This window comes from Scardinius erythrophthalmus (genome assembly GCF_964197995.2).
Source record: "Scardinius erythrophthalmus genome assembly, chromosome: 5".
Taxonomy (NCBI): Eukaryota; Metazoa; Chordata; class Actinopteri; order Cypriniformes; family Leuciscidae; genus Scardinius; species Scardinius erythrophthalmus.
Genome location: NC_138225.1, coordinates 6,935,289 through 6,960,596, shown reverse-complemented (window position 1 = coordinate 6,960,596; position 25,308 = coordinate 6,935,289). Strand labels below are relative to the sequence as shown.

The window sequence follows — 25,308 nt, the reverse complement described above, 5'->3', positions numbered from 1 at the left end:
TTGATTGGTGTACAGTACTTGCGCTGGATTAAATCGCTGAGCCATTTCAAGTTTTGATCATGATAGTTGTCTATTCTTTTGTTTAATGCCTGCAGTAATTATGAGTGTAACATAACGTCATCATTGTGTTTTAGAAATTGCCACCTTGAGTAGTAAAGGTGAATTGGACTTAGTGAGTCAACAGAGATTCAATTATTTTTGCGCAGAAAAAAATACTTACACTATTTCATACCTTGGGTCGCTAGTGATCCTATACACTTTTTACAAAAAATGAATTAGAAAACGGACATTCTTTTATGATTTTATTTTTTTCTTGTTGTACTGTTTATGATGAATAGATTGAGGAATACTAAGAAAGTTGATGTCTAACTTTTAAAAAACGAATGAGGAGGAGGGTAGTGAATAACGTCCCGGGTCGATAAAGACCCGATGTATGCGTTTACGGGTTCATTTAACAAGTTAACTACATTATTACACAATGTCCTAACTAGGCACAGTTTTTAGTTACACTTTATTTTAAGGTGTCCATATTACAGTGTAATTATACATTTAATAACTGAGTAATAATAATTAACTACATGTACTTACTATAGGATTAGGTTTTGGTTTAGGGTTAGTTGTGTGTAATTATGCATAATTTATAGTTACTACTAAAGTAATTACATGTAACGTGTAAAAAGGACACTGTAAAATTGTGTTACCCAGTTTTTTCATGTCTAGATAGGTAAAGATGTTGCTGGCCAAAGCATCTCTTGCATTTTTCTTTCACCAGTTTGCAAAAAAAGAAAAGAAAAGAAAAAGGATCATTACCCAGTAAATTAAAACCTTTGTAAAAGCTATGTCCATGTGTTCTGTGTAGAAAAAGCTGTCTGGTCACCCCAACGTCGTGCAGTTCTGCTCCGCTGCGTCCATCAGTAAAGAAGAGTCGGACACGGGCCAGGCCGAGTTCCTCATCCTCACAGAGCTCTGTAGAGGTACGGGCACATCATCGCAAACACACTGAAAATCATCAAGAAAAACACCTTAATGGAAAATTCATTTATAAATCAAAAAAAGTTTTGTACTATTGTTATTTGCAGGTATCTAATGACATTTAAAAAAGAAATTTAAAATTAAAATTTTTAAAAAAAGATGTATTTTTAATATACAAATATTTATAATATAAATAAAAATTGCAATATTTTAAAAAATATTTTAAAATAACTTTCTAAAGATTATTTTCTGCATTTTTCCTGTTCTCTAGGTGTCTAATAAACCTGGCATTGTATATTACGAATATTGTTGCCTCTTTGACACATTGCTTTTGTTTCTCTTTTGTAAGTTGCTTTTGTAAAGCGCCTGTTAAATACATAAATGTAAATAAATGTTAATATAAGAAGATCATGGCATTAATTTAACTTCACAGCCCTGTAACACACCTTAGCACAGTTTTGTCCCTGTTACTGGATGGATCTCTGATGTGCATTTAAACTCATATCTTTGGTTTTTATAAAAGAAAGGGAAACTCTTGTCTGACTTAACACATTCCACTCTCTCCTTCTGACTTTCTGGCACTGGCGTCGGTTTCCTGTGTTCACGTTGACCTCCGCCCTCTGTTTCCTGCAGGCCAGCTGGTTGATTTTGTGAAGAAGGTGGAGCAGAAAGGGCCCATGTCATGTGACACAGTGCTGAAGATCTTTTACCAGTCGTGCCGTGCTGTGCAGCACATGCACAAACAGTCTCCACCAATCATACACAGGGACTTGAAGGTGAGGCTCCTCCCTCTTTCAGGCTGCAGGCGAAATCCTTGAATATGATTTATTTACAGAACTTCAACGTAAGATATGATCAAAGAAGTGTTTATTTATTTGATTATATGTAATAGGACTTGTAAATGTTTAGCAAAAAAAAATTCGACTTTATTTTCATGACTTAATTTCAGTTAATAAGCAAAAAAAAAAATTTGATTTATAATAATAACATATTTTAATTTCCTTTATATATATATATATATATATATATATATATATATATATATATATATATATATATATATATATATATATATATATATATATATATATATTAGAGGTGGGCATAGATTAATTTTTTTAATCTAGATTAATTTTGAAATTAATCTAGATTAATCTAGATTAAAATGGCTCATTTGAATTCTGCCAAGGCATTCAGAATATGTGTGCTACCCAAATAATGACTAAAAGTAAGTCTTTGAGAACGGGTTTCTCAAGCCAGGTGGCGCATTAGACCAGGGGCTCATCTCCTGTTTCCAAAATGCATCACAAACTGCTTGAGAAAGCTGTTCTACTCATAGACTTTAAAAGTTATTATCAACTACTATAGGCTATCAATTAGGGATGGGCGATATGGCCTAAAATCCATATTGTGATATAGGCCTACATTGCAGCCTCTTGCGATAACGATATATATTATAATAAAACCATTTTAGAACAGGTTACACAGACCCTGCTAAACAACTGCTAAATGTATTTTTTTTTAAAGGGTGTATGTAGTTTTGAGAACATATATTGTGCAAAATTGTAAGTATACAACATAATTTTGCAGATAAATAAAATTTAAGTACACTAGCTGCAGAGACTTAAGTAGGTCTAATGTTTATTATGGCTTGGAGCTTATGAAACCCCAAATTTAAAATTAGAATATTGTCTAACTGATGTCTTTTCAGTTAAAAAGAAACACAACAACGATTCTTAAAATCGGGCGCAGACAGAGATTATGTTCTACACCACTCAGATATATTGGGAATAATACGCGCGCGCTGGTATTCAGTGATATGTTTCGTTTTGAATTTGAGGTGGTAGAACGGATTAGTCGCGTGTTAACTTACCGAACTGTTAACCCCACACACTCTGTCTATATAGTTTGCTGCTGCTCGTTGCACCGATCTTTTTCACCAGCTTTCACTTTCAGCCGCGTTTACTTAAGATGACGACGAATATGATGCGTTGCAGGCGGGTGTTCCTCGCGGCCGCGGGTAGATTGCGTCATCATAGCTTGTGTAGCTTGAGCCAGCTTCCAACCCAACTTGGAGAATAGATTAACGGCGATATTTTTTTTATCGCGCGATAAGAGTCTCGCGTTAACGCAGCACGTTAACGCCGATAACGGCCCACCACTAATATATATATATATATATATATATATATATATATATATATATATATATATTGTCATTTGTATATTCTCAGCAGATTATTGTTTTAATGTATTTTTTTATTTATAATTAATTTAATTAATTTATATGTAAAAAAAATTGTCTATATACGCATTGTACAGTACAATGAAATATATATATACAATAAAAGTTTATTTTGGTAAAAACACAGTAATACATGTTATTAGGTGACTTATTGCTTTAATAAATATGCACAACAATTTGTATATTCTCATTTGACCTGTTCTAAATGATCAAGTACATTGTTTGATAACATTTCTTCTTCTCTGTAGATCGAGAATTTGTTGATCAGTCACCAGGGCACCATGAAGCTGTGTGACTTTGGCAGCGCCACTATTGTGGCACATTACCCAGACTACAGTTGGTCTGCTCACAAGAGATCTATGGTGGAAGATGAGGTAAGAAAAGCAAAAAAAAAAAAAAAAAAATCTTCTCCAAGCATCCATCCAGCTTTATGCTACATATATATTAGTACCAGGTTATCATCATCATGACATCGTTGTCCTCTGGTTGGTTCGTTTTGCCATAGTTTTGATTCATGGATTGTCACAATAATTGTGGAAATTATTACATTGTTATGTGGCCAGAGAGAAATATTTTGCAGTGATTATATTAAAATCTCTGGCTATTTCCCGTGGAAGCCTTCACTGATTTAATTGTTTTTGTTGATTAAATTAGTTTGTTTGGTTTCTGCTCCTCTTAAATCAGTTATTGGTAGTAAATTGAAACCCACGCAATGCACAAAGCCCGCCATTTCTCTTTACATGAATGTATGTTTGTGCTTCTTCAGTGGATGTGCATTTTTGTAAGAACCCAATGAGGACCAATTTTAGCATTTTACAACCTAGCAAAGTTTTTATTTTTTTCTTGTAGTGTCGTGTTTAGTATGTAGATGCACATAGACGCTCTGTTATGTAGTGGAAGATAAGAATTGAATACTTTTATCCCACAAGGATGCATTCATTTGTTTGCAATAAATATATTTATAATTATTCAAAAGATACTTTCAAATAAATGCTGAACTTTTTATTCATCAAAGAATCCTATAAATATTTTATGTGGTTTCTATGTAATATTAATGTGGTTTCAAAAACATTAAATGACTGTTTTTGACATTGATGATAATAATAAATGTTTTGTAAGCAGCAAATTATCATATTAGAATGATTTCTGAAGGATTATGTGACACTGAAGACTGGAGTAATGATGCTGAAAATTCAACTTTATCATCACAGGAATAAATTACATTTTAAAATATTCTGTAATAGAATTTTTTTAAAATAATATTTCACAAAATTCTTAAAAAAGAAAAAAAACGTTTGCACAATAGTGTAAACTGTTGAGCAAGGCCCATGTATTTCTCATAAATTATTTCTCTGAATCCACACACGCACGTCTTTTAACATGAAGGCCCACTAAATTATAAATCATTTCTCTCTCTTATTCTCTGTTTATTTCTCAGATCACTAGAAACACGACTCCAGCATACAGAACACCAGAGATGATTGACCTGTATTCCAACTACCCAATAAACGAGAAACAAGACATATGGGTGAGTTATGTTTATGAGTAAGTACAGTTATGAGTAGACCCATATGACTTTTTCCACATCTTCTGTGCTAATTTGGTGGGAGAAATCCTGTAGAATATTTGGAGTGGTTGGAAAAATAAGAAAAGCTGAAAAGGAAAGTTGATTTAGTGACAAAGAAAGTTGATGCAAAGTTTTAATGAAAGATTACTTTTTTTCATTTTTGGTCCAAACCAGGTGTGAGACGAGAAGGCATCAGATAATCAATTCTTTTTTGTTTCAACAAGTGGCGCACAGCAAAACTACATTTTGCTTGTTTCTCCACATAGCTTTATTTTAAACGTTAAATAAGTTCTGACTGCCAGTTTTTGATTTGGCGCATTAGCATTACTTGTCATTGCACCTGGTTTGGATGTGTAACAAGAACACACTTTTTCTCTCTGCAGTTATTGTTGGTTGTTTTTAAAGAGTCTTGGTTTGTTCCCTATAGGCTCTGGGCTGCATCCTGTACCTGCTTTGTTTTAAGCAGCACCCATTTGAAGATGGAGCCAAACTTCAGATAGTAAACGGCAAATACAACATTCCACAAAACGACATGAAGTACACAGTCTTTCATCAACTCATCCGTAAGTATCCCGCAGGCGCTTAGCTACATTCCCTCTTGCCAAAATCTCTCCTTCTTCATACTGTAATTTTGCTCCTGAATGCAGTTGTGTGAAAAAAGCTTTGTGTGTTTGTTCCAGGATCTATGTTGAAAATCAACCCAGAGGAACGTCTGTCGATCAGCGAGCTTGTTAACCAACTGCAGGAGATCGCTGCAGCCAGGAACGTCAACCCCAAATCTCCCATTACTGAGGTACAACCTGAGGGTCTCTTAGATCAAGTCTTCACTATCATTCATAGGCTGATAAATATGAGTTTATAACGGGCAACCAAAATGGGTCTTATAATGGAATGACCTCTTCTGTTAATCTGCCAAGCGACAAGGTTATTATAATTAAAAAATGTGCCGAACAGTGGAAGAATAATTAATTAATCAGCCAGACTGATTCATCTGTCAGACTGATTAATAGTCATTTTGAGATCATGACATCAGCCGATAAGCCAAGGGCCTGTTTACACCTGGTCACTTCATGAGTTTTTACTGATCAGATCTGATAAACAGTTCTATCTACACATGGCCCAAATAAATGTATCTCCGAGTATAAATACGATCTTCAATACCTGTGCTATATTCAAATTTAACGGGGTTCACATCGCCGAAAGCAACGGATATGAGCTGTATTTTATTTATCATCAGCTAATTTCAAGATCAAAGACCGCAATAGGAGAGAGAGCGGCATCAGCACTGGTAAGATCATTTAGTCTCTCTACTTTAAATGAAGACGATTGTGTGTTGAGCGTCTGCGACTTAAAGGCACAATATGTAAAAATGTTAGATTAAAGGATTTTTAGATTTAAAAAATATCCAAAAATCACTCGAACAATGTTAGGTAACACTTTATTTTACAGTGTCCTTGTTACATATGTTACATGTACTTACCATAGTAATAACAGTAAATGATGCATAATTACATGCAACTAACCCTCAACCAAACCCTAATCCTACCATAACCCTATAGTAAGTACATGTAGTTAATTATTATTACTCAGTACTTAAATATATAATTACACTGTAACAATGACACCTTAAAATAAAGTGTAACCTATTTTATTGACTTGTGTACTTACATTATCCCAAACGTTTCCAACAATGTTTAAATCCAGAGATATCTGCAGTTTTAACCAGAAGCGTGTCTTTGTGTCGCCTTATTAGTTTTCTTATTGTTACTTGTTTTTTGTTTTGTTTATTTCATTTTTTTGTGTTAATTGTTATTCTTGTCAATGACTTCGTATCTGAGTTACAGTTTACTTTCGTAGAAACCATAGAAACAGCAAAGATGCTTTAATATATTATGTGCTTTATTAGACAGGTGAGCAACTATTTGGATACATTTTTCAACAGGAAACTAATCTAATTGTTATATAGCTCAACACTGTTAGTTTTATTGTTTGAATCTCTTTGTTTCCTTGATTTACCACGAGTAACATGTTTATGCCTCAGAGACAACACTATCTTGTCAAGTGTCAAGCATGGCTAAATCAGAGAGAGCTTTCATCATCATAATGAATTGCATGTCATTTAGCAACAAGTCATCCAGTTTTTATTAATATGATATTCTATATCGATCTAGCTTACTGCAAAGTGCAACAAGTGTCTCATACCAGCCACCGAATGCACAGAGTAACGCACAGAGAACGGTGTTTCGCGCAGGTCTCTCTCATTAGAGAGAGCCTGTTACTACAGTAATGCTAATAAAACTTACATACATTAGCTCATCTATGAACATGATTTCTGCCCGAGTCCGTCAGATTGCTTTCCATTGGCTGTGGAGGTAAAGATGATCCCATGATTCCACTCTCACAGCATCATCAATCTGCGCCTTGGTTTTGAACAAGCGACCTCTAGCGGCGAAAATTACATATTGTGCCTTTTATTTCCAGCAGTTGGTGCGTCTGCTTGCTGAAGAGATACTCGGCTACTCATCTGTCGTATCTGGCTATAACATGTTATACAGCCTATAACATGCTCTCACACATTTATTTTTGTAACATTTTGAAAGAAGTAAATATTTACATGTGTAAATATGTGGTTACAACAACCAGATGCATTTACATTTGGTATGCGTCTCAGACCACCTCCTGAAGTGGTTTGAGTGGTCGGATTTAAGCAACACCAAAGATTCTTTTGTACCTCAAAATAATGTTTCGAAAATTGTTTCAGTGGTTCATCAACTCGTAACAGAACGGCACTTCTGCGTTCGCTTTGCGACCCTCTATCGGCTATAACCGCACTATGCAAGTTTGCCTGATGGGGTAGCGGATCTGTAGTTCGAATGAGACATAAGAAACTACAAATTTGACTTGCTTTATGGCAAGCGTTACAATAGCAAAAAAAAGTCATTATTTTGTTTTTCTTCGTTTCTGATGTCGCAATACATCATACTTTCATAAAATCTACCTTGTCTGTGGGCATCGTTATTTCCAAAGCTAGCTAGATAAACAAATAGCGTGCGTGCGACGGTAGGCTAAATTATTTACGACAGCGGTAATGGACAATTCCGCTTCCAACCTGTAGGGGGACCGAAGAGGAAAAGTGCTTTGGTGTTGCTTTAAAATCCGTCATTTACACCTGGTCTTTTCACGATTGGATGTCTATCCGATCAGAGAAAACGCATGAAGTGATCAGGTGTAATATAGGCCCCAAGATGTAAGCTGGTCTTATGTCAGTTGTAAAGATATAACAGCATTTTTTTTAAGTGAAGTGACGTGAAGGCCAAGTATGGCAATTGATAACCCATACTCGAAATGTATCCTCTGCTTTTAATCCATTCAAGTTAGTGCACACAATTTTTGAGTAGTGAACATGCACACACTGCAAACTGACACACACCCGGAACAATACCACATACATATACAGTATATATGGTATTGTTATTAATAAATAATATTAATAATACACAATATACACATCATATGACATACATATATTCATATTCTGTGCAAATTCAAATATAAAATATAATTATCAATCATTCAATTATTGCAAGTAGTATGTGTATATATGTGAAATCAAAAATCACCCTCTTGGCTCTCTATATATCAGCACGCACGTGCCATTGAAAAAGCCACTATGATCTGCCACTACTGTCACTTCATCTTAATTTTAGTTAACTCCTTGCGAGCTCCTGTTTGATCACCAGACTGGTGTGGCTGGTTGAATGAGGCTCTTTGGATGCTTCATTTAAAACAGACCCCTCATTCTTTCACACTCTCTCTCTCTCTCACACACACACACACACACACACACACATGCAGAGACGAGCAGAGTCCCACATACTGATCGCAACTTTCTGAAGGGCCATTTAGAGACACCGCCGCTCTCTTCCTTTCGAGTTCTGTCCTTCTTTCCTCTCCTCCCTCCATGACCTCCTGGAGACAAAGGAGCATCTCATCCCTCTTTTTATCTCTGACCTAATGGCCGCTGATCTCACTACATAAGACAGAAACAGGACTGGTAAACAAGTGGGAGGACAAGAAAAGGATTGGGCTGTTCCAGCCATGTTTGTTCGAAAGATGTCTTATTTGGACTAACAAATCATGGATTAATAATTAATTATGCATGTGTTTGATCTGGTTAAGAGCATCCATACAGCGTGTTTGCATACAGAAGTCAGTGTAATGGTCCTGTGTGCACACATAGTGGAGAGGGCGGCTTTAGATGCATCTGATCTGGGTTAAGAAGGGGTTTCTCTCTGGATTAAAGTGATTACCACCAACAGCCAGAAGCAGAGAGACACACACACACACACACTGCAGCGATCGAGTCGAGTCGAATCGATTGACTAGCGAGTTTTCTGGAGTCTGGTTTCCTGCTTTTCTCTTGATGTGTGTGTGCATCGGACTGTTGTCCAGATGAGTCTGTTAGGTTCTTACTACTGTCTGAAGTCTGTGTATGATGGCTATGAATCCCTACAGCTCCTGGAGCAGAACGGAGGTTTCGGGAACAACAGTGCACAGCTTCCTTCTCAGATCAACAACATAAACAACGCTGGTGAGTTCTGCATTCAACTCATTCTTTTGCAAGGCATTTTCTTTTTTGGTTTATGTAGATTTGATATGAGGCTTCCGTCTTATTCAAATGTCATTCTTCCTTTGTAATTGATGTGATCTGTTGTCTGGAGTGATTTCACCCAGCGGTGAGGACTCTGCTGTTCAATCTTATCCTGTTGCAGGATCTGTTGATGCGCTGACATCCTGTGTTTACATGCATGACATTTTGCAAGTTTCTCTTTGTTTTGTGATGCTGTTTTACCTTTTCAGTCCTTTAACACGCATAGTTTATTATTTATTTTGGTTGGTTCATTTTTTTTGCTGTTATTAATTATTTTAATCAATGTTAATTTGTACTTTTTTTCTTTAATATTTGTTAGTTATTATTATTGTTTAATTGGTTAGTTTTTTTTTGGGGGGGGGGGGGTATTTATTAATGTTTGAGTGTTTGTTTCTGTTTTTTAACTAACTAACTTTTTAGTTGTTGTTTGGTTTGTTGTTTCTTTAGTCTTTTTTATTCGTGTTTGTTTGTTGTTTTTAGTTTAGTTTTAATTTTTTTTAATGATTGTTTGAGTTATTATCGTTTGTTATTGTTGTTGATTTTTGTTTATATTTGTTAGTTATTATTGTTTAATTGGTTAGTTATTCTTTAGGTTATTAATGTTTAACAAACAAACATTAATAAACTAAAGAATAACTAACCAATTGAACAATAGTAACAAGTAATAACAATAACAAATTTATCTAACAAATATAAACAAAATTGTTTGTTTGTTTGTTGTTCATTTTTACATATACAAATTAACTTTAGTTACTGTTTGGTTATTAAATTTTTTTAGTTATTTAGTTATTTTTGATTGTTTTGTTGGTTTCGTTATTTTATTTATATATATTTAGTTTTCTTATTGTTACTTGTTTTTTGTTTTGTTAATTTAATTTTTTTGTGTTAATTGTTATTCTTGTTAATTATTAGTTGGTTGGTTAGATTTTTTTCTTTTGGTTTGTTAATGTTTTCTTGTTATTTTTGTAGTTACAAGTTATATGACTTTTTAGTTTTTAGTTCATTTTTGGTTTGTTAATGGTAGTTAGTTTAGTTGTTTTTGGTTGTTTCTTTAGTTAATCTTGTTGGTTGTTTGATTAGTTATTTTGTCTTTGTTTGATTTAGTTAGTACATAAACTCTTCTATGAAATATTTCATCAGCTTGCTCTTTGTGAGTCCTTGTGTAGAGTAAAACTATTAACCTCTACTAATTATAACATGCAGTGAATAATAATAATATAGACAAGTAATATCCGGCTCAGCTGTATTTTAAATTGTACACTCTGTTAAACTGCTAAAAAGCTCTTAATGCCACACATTAATGTTTTCAGGAACTGGCTGGGTTGTGTAAACACTGATTTCTGGCTTCAGACCCACCAGCTTTTGTGGTAATAAGAAGCACTTTGTTTGTGAGAGATTCATATCAAAGGGTATTGAGGCTTCTACAGGATACAGCGGCATCAGTCATGTCATTATACTTTAGTTAAAACCTCACACAGTTTGAATGAGCTCTTCATGATGGCTTTAAGTTCATCGGCGTAAATTTTCACCTGACAGAATCACACACACCCTCGCTCATGCCTGCTCACACACACACACACACACACACCACTAGACTTAATAGGGATCTGAGACGTGTTTCATCCCTCAGAATGCTGCTAGTTTAACAAGTATCTTGAACAGCAGTGGACGGATGCATCAGTTCATTTTAAACTAAATTTTGAAAATGTAGCTAGACATTGTATTTCAGCCAACATGATGTTTCATGAGTGTAACCCTCCACTTACCAACATGCTGCCATAATACTGTACACAAACAGATAATGCCTCGTACACACCCCTGCCCCCATATTTACCCCAAGGGATGGTTTCTCTCTCCATGCTGTAAGAGGATTGACCTCTAGTCACCATCTGCTGAGTTTACTCTGATTTTCTAAAACGAACACAGTCAGAAAGTGATAATACTACTCATGCAACCACACACGCGATCCTGTCTCGATTTCAGTCCATTAAAAGGGTTATATTCTACACTTCTACACAATTCTACACTATATTCTTATGTTAAGCAAGATTTGTTGCACCACAAAAACTCTGATTACTTTTATTCTTAGCTTCTGTTATCTTTGCATACTAACATTTTGTTTGGTAAAAATACAATGTATGTTCATTTTATTTATTGTTGAAATTAACATTAATAATTACGATTATTACGATGTGTTTGTTCATGTTAACTAATGTTAACAAATTAGACCTTATTTGAAAAGTTTTAGCAATATACCTGAAGCTTATTTGTTCAATGTATGTTAAAGTTAGTTGGCTTGAACAGATACAACATTAAAAAAAGGTTTTTGTAGTAACTGTTGAAATTAACTAAGATTAATAAATTATGTTAGTTCATGTTAACAAATAAGACCTATTTGTAAAGTGTTACCAGTTAATCTTGTTAGTTGTTGGCTAATTATTTAGTTGGTTCATTATTTTTTGGTTTGGCATTTCATTACAAAGGTGTATGAATACTGAATAGGCATTTGATATGTATGGGTTTTTTCATGTTATTGAATGTTAGGTTCAAATGCTAAGATGATGGTCATGTTATATATAGCAAATCTGTTCAACTTTGCAGCTTGTTCTGGTTAAAGGCAGTCTACTTGAACTTGATGAGACCATCAGATGCCCAAGCGAAGTTTTCAAAACTCTTAAATGTCCTTCCAAGATCTTATGTCATGAACCTCATAAACTAACCCCTTAAAGGGTTAGTTCACCCAAAAAGTTAAATTCTGTCATCATTTACTCAACTTCATGTCGTTCCAAACCCGTAAGACTTTCGTTCATCTTCGGAACACAAATGAAGATATTTTTAATGAAATCTGAGAGATTTCTGTCCCTCCATTGACAGCTACGCAAATGACTCTTTGACGATTCAAAAAGTTCATGAAGAGATCGTGAAACTGATCCATATTAATTGACGTGTAAGAACCAATGAGGTTCATTCTCGTGTTACACAGCACGTTTGAGCTTCAGCAAGAGGTTTATTCCTGCGATTCAAGTAGGTTGAGCTTCTGTTTGTGTTCGCTGATCAATGTTTATATGAATTCATATGGATTAGTTTAACGATTTCTTTATGAACTTTTTGAAGCGTCAAAGTGGTAGTTGCGTAGCTGTCAATGGCGGGACAGAAATCACTCTGATTTCATCAAAAAGATCTTCATTTGTGTTCCGAAGATGAACGCAAGTCTAACTTGGTTTGGAACGACATGAGGGTGAGAAATAATTGACAGAATTTTCATTTTTGGGTGAACTAACCGTCTAAGATTTGATCATTTGAGTTTTAAAGAACTGTTCTTTGAGACGTGTTATGAGATGATACGAGTCATTGCATTGAGGCGTTTCTTGTGTGCATATGTCAAATATATTAAGCAGAACTATTCTTCTGTAAAATCACTTTTGACAAACGTTGGCCTGCAATTATGTGCGTGTTTGAATCTCCAGGTGTGTATGAGAACGACCCGGCCATGGGTGGAGGCTTCCTGGATATTCTGAAAGGAGGAACCGAAAGATTCCTCACCAACATCAAAGACACTTCATCCAAAGTCATCCAGTCAGTAGCCAGGTGAGCGACTCATTCACACCGCAGTAAAACACCCCTGCGGCTGTCGCACATTAACAAGTGCTTTGCTTGAGTATGTTTTGGCTTGCCTTGGTTTCGCTATGATGCTGAGCCATTGACAGATTCAGCCGAATGAAGGAAGAGGTTGTAGTGGTGTACGAGAGAGTTCTAGTAATCTGCTGGTGGTTAATCTAATATCAGCTAATCTAGCTCTCAAGCAATGCCACCCGCTGCTGACTCTGAGCGTGTTTTCTGAAATCTGTGCTCTATTCTTGGTATTAATTCAGAGGCTCCTTTTCATGAGCTGTAGCATTTTAAGGCTTCAAAAACATGCTGTCCAGACATGAAGGCTATTTAAAAAGGTAGGCAGAATAATTTGGAAAGATTCATTGTGACAAATTCTGCACTACCGAATGCATCATTCACAGACCGAATGCATTGTGATGGAAAAAACTAAACATTCAAGACAGAGGATGAAGCAAGAGTAATGTTATAATTAGAGTTAATGTTAGTTATAAATATATTTTGCTTAATTTCCCAAAGAAAAAAAAAATGAAAAAGTATAATATTAAAAGTTGAGTATTTTAACCAAACATTGCACTTTATGCATTTGTATTTCTCAAATCAGTGTTACTTTAGCTTTATACTATGGTAGTTATTAATATTTTGCATTTTTTTTATATTTTCAGCAATCTTTGCAATCTTTTGTCATTTTTATTATTTCAGTTTTTTATATATTTCTATTTAGCTTTAATTGGTTTTTATTTCAGTTTTTGTTTTAGTAATTTTAATACTGCAACCTAATCTTATTTCGGTTAAGGCGCCCACACACTACAAGATAATTGGGCCGATTTTGGGCCCAATTCCCCCCCTCTGACAATCCTAGGAAAAGTCATGCTTATCTTGATAGTTCTACAGATTATCTAATCAGATTTTCCTGTGGTGTGTGTGTTAAGAGTGACTGAATCTGCTCAGAAAAACATCAGAGCCGCACCAATCTCAAAACGTAAAAATCTAACATCTGCTTGGGGGAGCGCCTTGGACAAACGCACACACACTCTGTAGAAGTTTCCACGAAACGATAACTAATCAGAAAGCGAGTTGAGGGAAGCTTAACAATATCCACGCCTTTTATCCAAAACTTTTTCTTTTTTCTGAAATTTTTTTTTGTGAAAAAGCAGTCCAAACACTTATCGCCATATTGTCTTGTCCGTCATCTTGCATGTTTAGTCTAAAATCGCATTTGACTCTCACATTTTGAAAATCTGATAAGATTTTAGTGTGTTCCAGCCTCCCATTTCTAACTTTCGTTTTTCATGTAATATTTATATTTTAATTCAGTTAACGAAAACGTTAATGTAGTTGTAGTTTTAGTCAGCGATATCAAAAAAATAATAGCAAAAAGACATTTTAAAATGTTGTTGTGGTTTCATCAGATATTACCTCATTCAAATGCGTGCTGCAGAATTATTCCTCTACAATGAACGTGTGATGCATGATATCAGATTTTATGAATAATTGATTCGTATGAATTTTTTCCGGAGCGCTGCTTTTGTATGTTCTTCTGTAGAATAACAAATGCTTATGCTTCATACTTGATAAAAACGAAGGACATTCATAAAAGTAAATAGGTCATTTCTGAGTTCATGTTGATTTGATCATCAGAAGGTAAATTTGATCTGTCTAATTGTAGTGACTGGATGTTAATCTCTTGGTAAACTCAATCAGGGTTTTGTTTATGACACACACTGATCTACCAGATCATAAATTCCCCTCCATAATCCGTTTGCATTTATTGATCATGTTTAATAATTATCCCCCTATCATCCCCACAAAGTCTGTCGTGTTTATTTTCTCCTCAGTTTGCCCAATTTGCTTTAATTTCCTTGTTTTGTTCATTGTCTTGTTTTGTTCATTTTGTTCCTGAATCACATTTCTCGGTCTCAAATCACCAACCCCTTTCAGCTCCAGGTAACTATGGGACAGCGCCTGTGTGTCTGTGTTTAGCGTTAAACGTGTGTATGTGCAGAGATGTTGTGTGAACTTCACTCCATCTTCATCTCATGGCTTTGTATGCTGTTCGTTCATAACCACAGTCTCCTCCCATCAGCACTAGTTTCTTAAAAGTTTGAACAGCTTGCCTACTAAATACATATGTATGAATGCTACATTGAAATGACATTAAAGGAATAGTTCACTTCATTCCATACTATATCATGGTATATTCAAATTCTTCTATATTTATATATAAACAAAGACCTTGTGTAGTCCCGCCCCTTTTCAGCGCTGCGCTTTTTGTGTTACGTCTTCCGCTTTGTATTTCCACAGCATGACGGTAAGATCTTATGGATTTATGAATGAACCGCTCATTTTAATATCTTCCTGGTCTACTGACATTTGATATGACATCCACTTAAACATTACAATGCTCATGATAACTTACGTTAACTCTACAATAAGTAAATCCTCTTCTCCAGCTAATTTTACTCTTCGACAGCGATGCCATAGAAATATACAGAGCTAGCGCAAAAACTGAAGTTCAAACACAAAATTTTAAAGATGTTTCTCTGGTGCATAAGATCTATATAGTACCTTCAAAAAGTGTGGGGTTGGTAATATTTTTTTAATGTTTGTGAAAGAAGTGTTTTATTCTCACAAAGTCTACTTTTACTTGATTGTAAAAACAGTAGGATTATTAAATATTATAAAAAAAAAAAACTGTTTTCTTTTTTAATATATTTTAAATGTAATTTATTCCTGTGATCAAAACTGAATTTACTCCAGTCTTCAGCATCACATGATTATATGCTCAAGAAACATTTATTTTTATTATCAATGTTGAAAACAGTTGTGCTGCTTAATATTTCTGTTTTTTTTTTTGTTTTGTTTTTTTATTTTAGGATTTATTTGATGGATAGAAAGTTAGAAAGAACATCATTAATTTTAAATAAAAATCTTTTGTAAATGTCTACTGTCTTGCATCCTTGCTGAATAAAAGCATTAATTTCTTTCCCCCCCAAAAAAATCTTACTGACCCCAAATTTGGAACGGTAGTGTAACAGACTCAATGTAAGTTAGTTTTTCTTTTTGGGTGAACTATCCCTTTAACTGTTGTCTTTGCTTCTTTTTTTAGTCCCATATTTCCACGAAAGTGTCCTAAAGTTTGATGACTCGTATTCCTCTTGACAGTTTTTCTGCCTGTAATCTAGATGTTCTTCTTGCTTTGCTGTTGTGTTCACACATGTGTCCTATCCTGTCTCAGTTATGCTAAGGGAGACCTGGACCTGTCCTACATCACCTCCAGAATAGCAGGTACACTCACCCGTGCAATAGGACTTTAGATTCATGTTGGATGTCTTAACCCTAATGGTGTAAAGTTAATTTCTTGTCTCTTTGTGTGTTTTTGCAGTCATGTCTTTCCCAGCTGAAGGAGTTGAATCTGCCATTAAGAATAACATTGAGGACGTGCGTCTGTTCCTGGATTCTCGACATGCGGGTCATTATGCAGTTTACAACCTCTCCAAACGCTCCTATAGACCGGCCAGGTTTCACAACAGGGTGAGAGACGATAGCAAAGCATTTAGATTTTCTCAAATGCAAATGATTAACGAATTACAGTGATTTGTCGTCTTTCCAAATATCATGAAACCAGTGTTGTAAATAAAACTAAAGCTATTAAAAATCATTTTATTTAGTAAAATATAAAAAATTTATGAAAAACTTGCATTTCAAAAATTTTAATAAAAACTTTAAATGTTGCATTGGCAACTAACTGAATAAGTAAGTTTAATGGTAGGGTAGGCAATTTGTTTTATAAACGCTTTGTTATACTAGTTGAAATTCTCTTCACATCCTGATAGCAATTAATAATAAAAGTGGTCTAAATATTAAAACATGTATATATATATATCTTCTCTGGGCCGAAAAATGTCAGTGTAATACGATGTCCTACCTACCTGTCAGCTTATGTATTTCCATACCTCCGCGCACCTGCTCGCGCAGACATCACACGATGAGCTTTTAGACATGAGGTAATTAAACGTCGTCTCTCGTGACGCTTTGCAGACTCTGCTGTGTGTGTTCATAGTTTTCGGAGGAGGTGTGTCTTTGGAGGCGCTCTGAAGGGAGGGTGGGATCAATGCTTTCAAAGCTAGCTTGCTATTGCTAGCCGCTCTGAAATTGCCTACCCTACCTTTAAGTTAAATTATTATTAAACCTAAAACTGGAATAAGCTAAATAGAAATACATTTAAAAAAAACTAATGAAAATGACAAAAGCCCAAAATATTAAAAGGAAACCTAAAATAGGAAAATAAAAATAATATGAATTATTTTTTTTAAATATCAATAAATACTATAATAGTAAATAAATATAATGCAAAAAAAAAAAAAAAATCCAGAGTTGATGCCATACTTAATTTGATAAATATGAAAACAAGGCTAGATAGACGCAACATTGATTCAACCAATGGCATAAGTTTGTGGCTGGGCTAAATTCAGTTCTTTTGGTGATGTTATTGGCAAGGTAATTAAACCCTTCACTTTTAAATATGGTGTCTAGTCTTTCTATTGTCTACACATATTGTAATTGTTTTCTGTGCCGTACTGTACTTGATGAAACTCATAATTGTGTTGTGTGTGCAGGTATCAGAGTGTGGATGGCAACCTAGACGAGCTCCTACTCTGAAGAACTTGTACAGTATATGTAAGAACATGCATCAATGGCTCAAACAGGACCAGAGGAACATCTGCATCGTACATTGCCTGGTGAGCACACACACACACACACACACACACACACACACACACACACACACACACACACACACACGGCTCTTTTCCACCAATATTACTAGCTACGTTTACATGAAAACCTTTTGTTCATTCTGACTGATTAATCAACTGATTGATTCTTATTGATGAATCCGAACGTAGTGTTTACATGAACGCTAAATAAAGTGATCGGGTTGATGTGTGCTGTGCGTTTATATGTCACAAGCTTCAAATCTGATTTTTTTTTTTTGTGACATGCGCGCACTGCACGAATATACACACTTTCCCGCTGTTTGTGCATACTAACCGTTCTCCTACATTGCTTCTTTTCTTTGTTTTGAAAAGAGCAGCCTTAATATTTATCTATTTCGGGTCCTAATTAGGAGACTCAAGCACATGAACCGTTGTGCCGTGCTGCTTATTATTTATCAAGCAGTAAAAACGCCCGAAACTGGTGGGACGTTGTCCTGCTCCACTTCACAGACGATGAGTGGAAGGAGAATTTTAGAATGACACGACAGTCATTTATAACACTTCATTCAACAACTTCAGTGTGTCATACGGCATTTCTACGGCATTTTACATGCGCAGTGCTTTCCAGTTTCGCTTTTCAACCCGATCAAGAGTTCATGTCCTCTCGATTGGATTCGGAAGGGTTTAAACCACTCCTTATAATCTGAATGAAATTTTTGGGATTTAGCCTTTTCATTCTGATTGACGTTGTTACTAGTCCGAATAAAAGCACTAGTTGTACTAGTGTCATCTTCATATTGTGTTTGTGTTTTTGTATGCAGGATGGGCGGGCAGCGTCGGCTGTGGTGGTTTGTGCGTTCCTCTGTTTCTGTCGTCTGTTCTCTACGGCCGAGGCTGCAGTGTACATGTTCAGCATGAAGCGATGTCCACCGGGCATCTCGCCCTCACACAAGCGGTAACAACCTCTTCTCTTTTTCTCTCTTTGTTCCTTTGAAGTAAGACACACCGCACACCAAAATGTCAGGACAGGTTGTTCTAGAACAGAAATGGATTAGTTCAGCAGCTCAGACACATGAACATGAGCAGTGAGCCGCAAGTGTGACCGTTCTTTGGTGCTGAGGTCGATTCCTTCCACAACTGTTCTTCGGCTCGCCAAGAGCTTCTGCCGAACTTCGCAAGCTCATGCGACTCTTTTGACCTTAACCAAGTGTGAATGTGCTAGATGTAAAGGAAGTGACACAACCTTGAACAGTTCTGTTGCTCACTAGAACCAGAGCATTGAGCTGCCATTAAAAGAGTATCCCAGGCAGTGTTATTTAGTATTATTTTATACTATTATTGTATTTGTCAAAAAAAAATATTTTACTTTAATTTTTATATTTTCAGTTTTAGTTAAGGTTTTAATAATTGCATGTGCTTTTGTAATTTAATTATTTTTTATTTATTTTTTTTAGCTTTAATTAGTTTTAGTAATTTTAGTACTTGTTTAAGTTAGTTGCCAAGGCAACATTTTTGTTCATCGGATTTCTATATTTTAACTGATATCTGATATTTCATGTGATATCTAATGGTGTCTAATATTTCAGTTAACAAAAACTATTTTTTATAGTTTTAGTTAACAATAACCAGGGTTATTATCATTAAATAAAACTAATACCATAATAAAACATTTTCATTACATTAAATAAATATAAAAACAAAAACATTAAACTTATATTTCATCTATTTGCCAAGTTTAAGTTGAAGTACTAAAATAACAAACTTTATAGACACATTTATTAAAAATAAACTAATAAAATGGTTAAAAAAACAATAAAATGACTAAAACTTGAACTAAAATCAAAATAATTCAATCTAATTCAAATAAAATTCTAAATATTAACAAAAACTACAAAAGTATATAATTAATACTAAAATAGCACTGACAGTAACAACACTGGCTCCGAGGTTAAATATAAGTTGAGCTTTTGTATTTATGTACAGAAAATCAATTCAATTTGTGGATTAAAAGGATTAAAAGTTGAAACGGACACTTTTAAGCAGCTTACAGCAACACACATTTTTGTACATATTTCAAGCATGATATCTCCTTATGTGTGAGATCTGCTTGTGAGGATGTGGGGTTCACAGCAAAGATCGTAATGATCTCAGTTTTCGCTGTTCATTAGAGCGAGGTCAGACTTCTCATCCCAGAACCTTACATGTCAGATGATGAACCATGATGATTTTGCAGGTTGTTATTGGTGCTTGCTAAGCAATCATCACCGTTACTTTACATTTTAAAATGTTCACTATTGCTTTTTTAAAACCCCTGGTTCACTTAAATAGCGTTTTGGCTCAAGAACCGAATGTGTAGTTGTTCAGCTGTAGATTTACACTACCGGTCAAAAATTTGGAATAATTAAGTTTTATGTTTTTGAAAGAAGTCTCTTTTGCTCACCATGGCTGCATTTATTGGATTAGAGATGCAGTAAAAACAATAATAGTGTGAAATATTATTACCATTTAAAATAAGCTTTTTTCTATGTTAATATATTTGGTAACACTTTTATTTTTTACAGTGACATTGTTACATGTTACATGCAGTTACTATAGTAAAAACAGTAAATTATGCATAATTACATGCATCCAACCCTAAACTAAACCCTAATCCTGACCTAATGTATTTACTTAATATTACTCAGTACTTAAATATATAATTACTGTGTAACAAAGACACCTTAAAATAAAGTGTAACCATATATTTTAAAAATATAATTAATTCCTGTGATGCAAAGCTGAATTTTACTGCAGTCGTTAGTGTTACATGATCCTTCAGAAATCGTTCTAATATGCTGATATGATCAAGGTTTTCACAAATATTAAGCAACAAAAAAAAATATTATTTTCATTATTAATAATTAAGCACTAATAATAATTGATATCAGTTGAGCACCAAATCATCATATTACAGTGCAATAAAATAATACTGTCCTACAGTATTTTTGATCAAATAAATACATCCTTGGTGAGCATAAGAGACTTCTTTTAAACACACCGGTTATGTCATAACTGTGTGTTAACGGATTGCATTAACCAGTGACTGTTGTTGTTGTTGTTGTAGGTATATTGAATACATGTGTGATATGATGGCAGAGGAGCCCATAATCCCCCACAGCAAGCCTATAACCATCCGCTCTGTCGCCATGACACCCGTGCCACTCTTTAATAAGCAGCGAAACGGCTGCCGGCCGTTCTGTGAGGTTTATGTTGGTGACGAGCGCATCGCAACCACTTCACAGGAGTATGATAGAATGAAGTAGGTCACTTCCACACTGTGATTATCATGTTCCCAGCGTCTTCATCTCTAACTAATGCCGTTTCTGCAGGGATTTTAAGATGGAGGACGTGCGAGCGGAGATTCCTCTGAATATAACCGTGCAGGGTGACGTCGTGATAGTTATTTATCACGCGCGCTCCACGCTGGGCGGACGCCTGCAAGCCAAAGTAAGACAAGTGGCAATATTTGTGTATATTCTCCCAGTACAAGATCTGAAATATGAACAAATGCAAATTAAATGGAGTTACTGATCAGTTGGACTGATCAACGGCATGATTATGATATTACGGCAACGTAAGAACAATAGTTGGACCTTCACTGACGATTTGAGCAAATCAAAGACAAACACACCATTGCACATTTTTTAAATTGTTTTTTATTTACAAGAAAGAATTTAACTATTTGTACAGACACAGTACTCTTTACATTTTTAATCTCTCCCCGACTAACCCAGAGCAAACTGCCTTGGAAGAAATGTATTAAGTTATAATTATAATAAATAAATCAAATTAAAATAAAAGTAAATAAATAAAAAATAACCATTCTGCGTCTTTAACAAATGGTACCGCATTTATCCCACCCATTTTAAGGCACCATAATGTTTTTTGCAGATGGCTTCCATGAAGGTGTTTCAGATTCAGTTCCATACAGGCTTTGTGCCCAGAAACGCCTCCACTGTCAAATTTGCGAAGTAAGTTTCAGATTACTCTTATAATGATCTCATATCAGTTTCGCTTTCGGTTTTATGTCTAAATGATGATGCTGTATGTATTTGCAGATATGATCTCGATGCGTGTGACATCCAAGAGAAATACCCTGACCTCTTCCAGGTACAAGTAAATGTGGAGGTGGAGCCTCAGGATCGCCCTAGCAACAAGACTACGCCCTGGGAAAACTTTGCCACAAAAGGACTTAATCCCAAGATCCTTTTCTCCAGCCGAGATGAACAGCAAGAGATCCTGACAAAATTTGGTGAGTTTTCTCTTTATTTTGTTAGGATTTTTTTCATGATTCTTCAGGGTTCTCATATGTTTTTATAAGAGCTATTTATGGTCCTTAAGTCTTGAGATGTCTTAAATTCATTTTGCTCAAATTTAAGATCATAAACAGTCTTAAATATCTTAAATGGTATAGCAAATGTCTTAAATATTTTAGGACGTGCTAAATTTGGGCATGGAAAAACTGGAATCACGGTACGGCCTAATGTAAGTTATGTATCTTCAAAATGCAATGAATTAATTAAAATGATTGGGAGTCATTGCTGATCTACTGTTGATGAATTATGGCAATGTTTACTTTATGGTGTTTATATTGTAATTTGTTGCAGATGGTTGTAAGAGTGCATAATTTTTTTCCCTCGTCTATTTGAATGAGCAGCTGGAAGTAGTAAAACATAGACATTTCAAAATAAGAGTCCTGATATAGTTCGGGATTATAATTAAACGTACCGTATTATGCATAAAATCTTTTTTTTCTGGATATTATTGCTATTTTGGATACACAGTAAACTAGTGCTGTGTGATTAATCGTAATTGATTTTCGATTTTGGCTTCCAATGATTATGAAAACAAGGTTATCGAGGTAAAACGATTATCGTTCCGCTGCTGCATTCTGTCCAGCGCACCTTCCTTTCCTTCACAGCGGTGTGCTTTCGTTCCTCCCTAAAAGCCCAAACTTAACATCTAAATCACCCAAATAAGTGAGTGTGGTAAAATACAGTGTACTGTTGCTCAACTGCGGGACGTGTTTGATATTGAACTGTGCTGTTAAAAGCATATTAAGCCTCAAAAGAGACACTGTTCCCCAGGAGGCGTTCTGTGTGCACGCTCGAGTCAGAGCCGAACACGGATAAGCTAATCGACTTCACATATATGTCAAAATGCCTTTTGTGAGAGTATTCACGTAACAGTCTTAAATAAATGTGCACAGTTGAGAAAGAATGTGTGTATCAGTATGTTGGATACACCTACACCAGATTTTCTGTCCAATCAAATGCTCTTTAGAATCTAAAGTGTCCACATTATAAATAGACGCTGCGGCTAAAATTGTTCACTTGTTTACACATTTACTATTTTCTACATGGTGAATGGCACATAGTGCACTCTATAGGGGATAGGGAACGATTCAGACGAATGAAGTCTGGTTTTGCATCAGTGTCACGTGAACCGCTGCAGCGCACACACACTGAGCTCTGGTCCAGAGACACGACAGCACAGAACGGATCATATGCGTGAGTCGGCACAGACCACAAAACATATCGGACCTTTTTGGTTTCTACCAAGAATGTTGTATTTTAAAGGGATATAGAGGAGATACGGTTAGACAGACTCGGCATTAGAAAAAGAGACACCAGTGCAATGCAGCAACATAAATGACTCATTTTTCAAACTGCACTTCCTCAGCATGATGATGATCACTGTTTTGCTGTAGTAACAGTTCTACAGGGTCTTCCTGTTTCAGTGGAAATTACATCAACACTGAATAACACTTCAAGGAACTTCAGTGGGACTTACAGCTCTCAGATACCCTGCATTCTTGTTTTTTCGTCTGCATTATGATGTTATACTTTTCATATTAGTTTTAACCTTGATTTTTTTTTTCTTACTCTTTTCGGTTGATCAGGTAAACCAGAGCTTCCACGTCAGCCTGGTTCAACAGCCTGCTACGCCTCTGAACCTCCTCAGCCGGAGCATTCGCCTGAAGGGCCACAGACCGAACCAGATTCCCCTTCTCCTCAAAGCACTGACACCAACGCCAACAGCTTCTTCCAGATGCTTGACTGGGAAGGTATACAGCACATTTATAACACGTTTAGTTAATAAGAACACAAAATCCATACACATTTCCCCCCTGATTGTTTGCTGCCTCTGCACATTAAAGGGGAAGTATGTAACTTTTTAAATGTTAAAATTAGGGATGTCATGATTCCTTGATTAAATACTCTATTTTAAAAAATCCTTGATTGCAATTTACTCAATTGCAATTTGACCGTTTATATGGAAGTAAAATAATGTCAAATGTTTTTGAAATAAAAAAGCCTGTTGAATTTCACTACTTGAAAAAATAGGCATTGCATTAACCATGCTTGCATTCTGATGCATTGTATTTTTAGGGCTTGCATTTTTATGGGCTGAAATTCAACATGGTTGAATATTTAAGCTGTGAATATTTCAATTAAAAACATTTCAAACACATTTTCATTATTAAAAATTCAATAATCCATATTCACCTTTCATATTTCACTTCCAAAATATTCAAACTGTTTAAAAATACAACCTATAATATTCAACAGGCAATTTTCGGTCCATTTTATTTCGCTTTGCAAATTCGCTTCCACAAATTCAGTGGTTCAAATTCGACAGTAAATTCAACATTGACATCCAGGAGCTGCAGGAAAAGCAGTAGATTGCCGAGCATACTCTCCATCTGCTGTTAGTCAACCTCACCAGCAGGGGGTTCAAGCGCGTGTTGTTGACGAAGACCAGCAAGTTAGAGCAAGCAATTCATTCATAAAATGAAAATGATTATCTGTGTCAGTATATATGTGGAAAAGATGATAAACACACAAAAGCTGTGTTTATGTTTCATTCAATAACTTCATTGTTACTTTCCCTGTGTAGCCTACATGTTATCAGCTTTCTCTATGAACGGTTTCCCTCAATACCTCATACTCAAGGATTCCCCTTCCGTTGGGACAAAACGCTTAACGTAGCTTAATGGACTAATACAGTGATATAAAAGACCAAACTCGCAACTTATTTGGGAAGTAGGCTGTAGGCTATCGCTTTGGATAAAAGCGTCTGCTAAATGACTAAATATAAAATTGGCTTGACATTGGACATTCGCACATTTAGGGACCGTCTCTAAAGTTGCATAAAACATTGGCATACACGTTTCTAACTTCAGTAGCAAACTTATATTTATTTGAATAAATATAAAAAATCCAAAGGGTGCGCATTATGTCTGACACTACATGAACACTTTACAGTTGGTTATGACTGTAAGTCGTTCTATTCAAATGCTATCGAAGTTAGAAACGTGTATACCAAAGTCGTATGCACTTTAGAGACGGTCCCTAAATGTGCGAATATCCAACGTCAAACCGTCTATGCGTCAAGCCAACTTTGAGCCAGTCTATCACTGGGAAACGCTCAGCATTAAGCTTTGCGCGTTATTCTGAGTCCATCTGCTTGCCTGCGAGTTTGGTCTTTTATATCACTGTAA

General features: G+C 35.3%; 1 protein-coding gene across 8 annotated transcripts in view; it reads left to right on the top strand.

Annotated features, from left to right (window-relative positions):
- Window positions 1-25,308, top strand: part of gak (cyclin G associated kinase) — a 44,019-nt gene that overhangs the window by 6,000 nt on the left and 12,711 nt on the right. For 5 of the 8 annotated variants that reach the window (XM_081364633.1, XM_081364632.1, XM_081364631.1 and 2 more), the window contains exons 4-21: window positions 860-974; window positions 1,606-1,748; window positions 3,466-3,591; window positions 4,656-4,745; window positions 5,212-5,347; window positions 5,465-5,577; window positions 6,022-6,072; window positions 9,300-9,375; window positions 12,903-13,023; window positions 16,283-16,332; window positions 16,430-16,578; window positions 17,664-17,786; window positions 18,587-18,720; window positions 20,869-21,063; window positions 21,134-21,251; window positions 21,696-21,775; window positions 21,863-22,056; window positions 23,707-23,871. In XM_081364633.1, the coding sequence (XP_081220759.1) occupies window positions 860-974; window positions 1,606-1,748; window positions 3,466-3,591; window positions 4,656-4,745; window positions 5,212-5,347; window positions 5,465-5,577; window positions 6,022-6,072; window positions 9,300-9,375; window positions 12,903-13,023; window positions 16,283-16,332; window positions 16,430-16,578; window positions 17,664-17,786; window positions 18,587-18,720; window positions 20,869-21,063; window positions 21,134-21,251; window positions 21,696-21,775; window positions 21,863-22,056; window positions 23,707-23,871 (2,179 nt within the window). The remainder of the gene's footprint in view (window positions 1-859; window positions 975-1,605; window positions 1,749-3,465; window positions 3,592-4,655; window positions 4,746-5,211; window positions 5,348-5,464; window positions 5,578-6,021; window positions 6,073-9,299; window positions 9,376-12,902; window positions 13,024-16,282; window positions 16,333-16,429; window positions 16,579-17,663; window positions 17,787-18,586; window positions 18,721-20,868; window positions 21,064-21,133; window positions 21,252-21,695; window positions 21,776-21,862; window positions 22,057-23,706; window positions 23,872-25,308) is intronic. The other 3 variants (XM_081364634.1, XM_081364630.1, XM_081364629.1) reach the window with 1 other exon arrangement.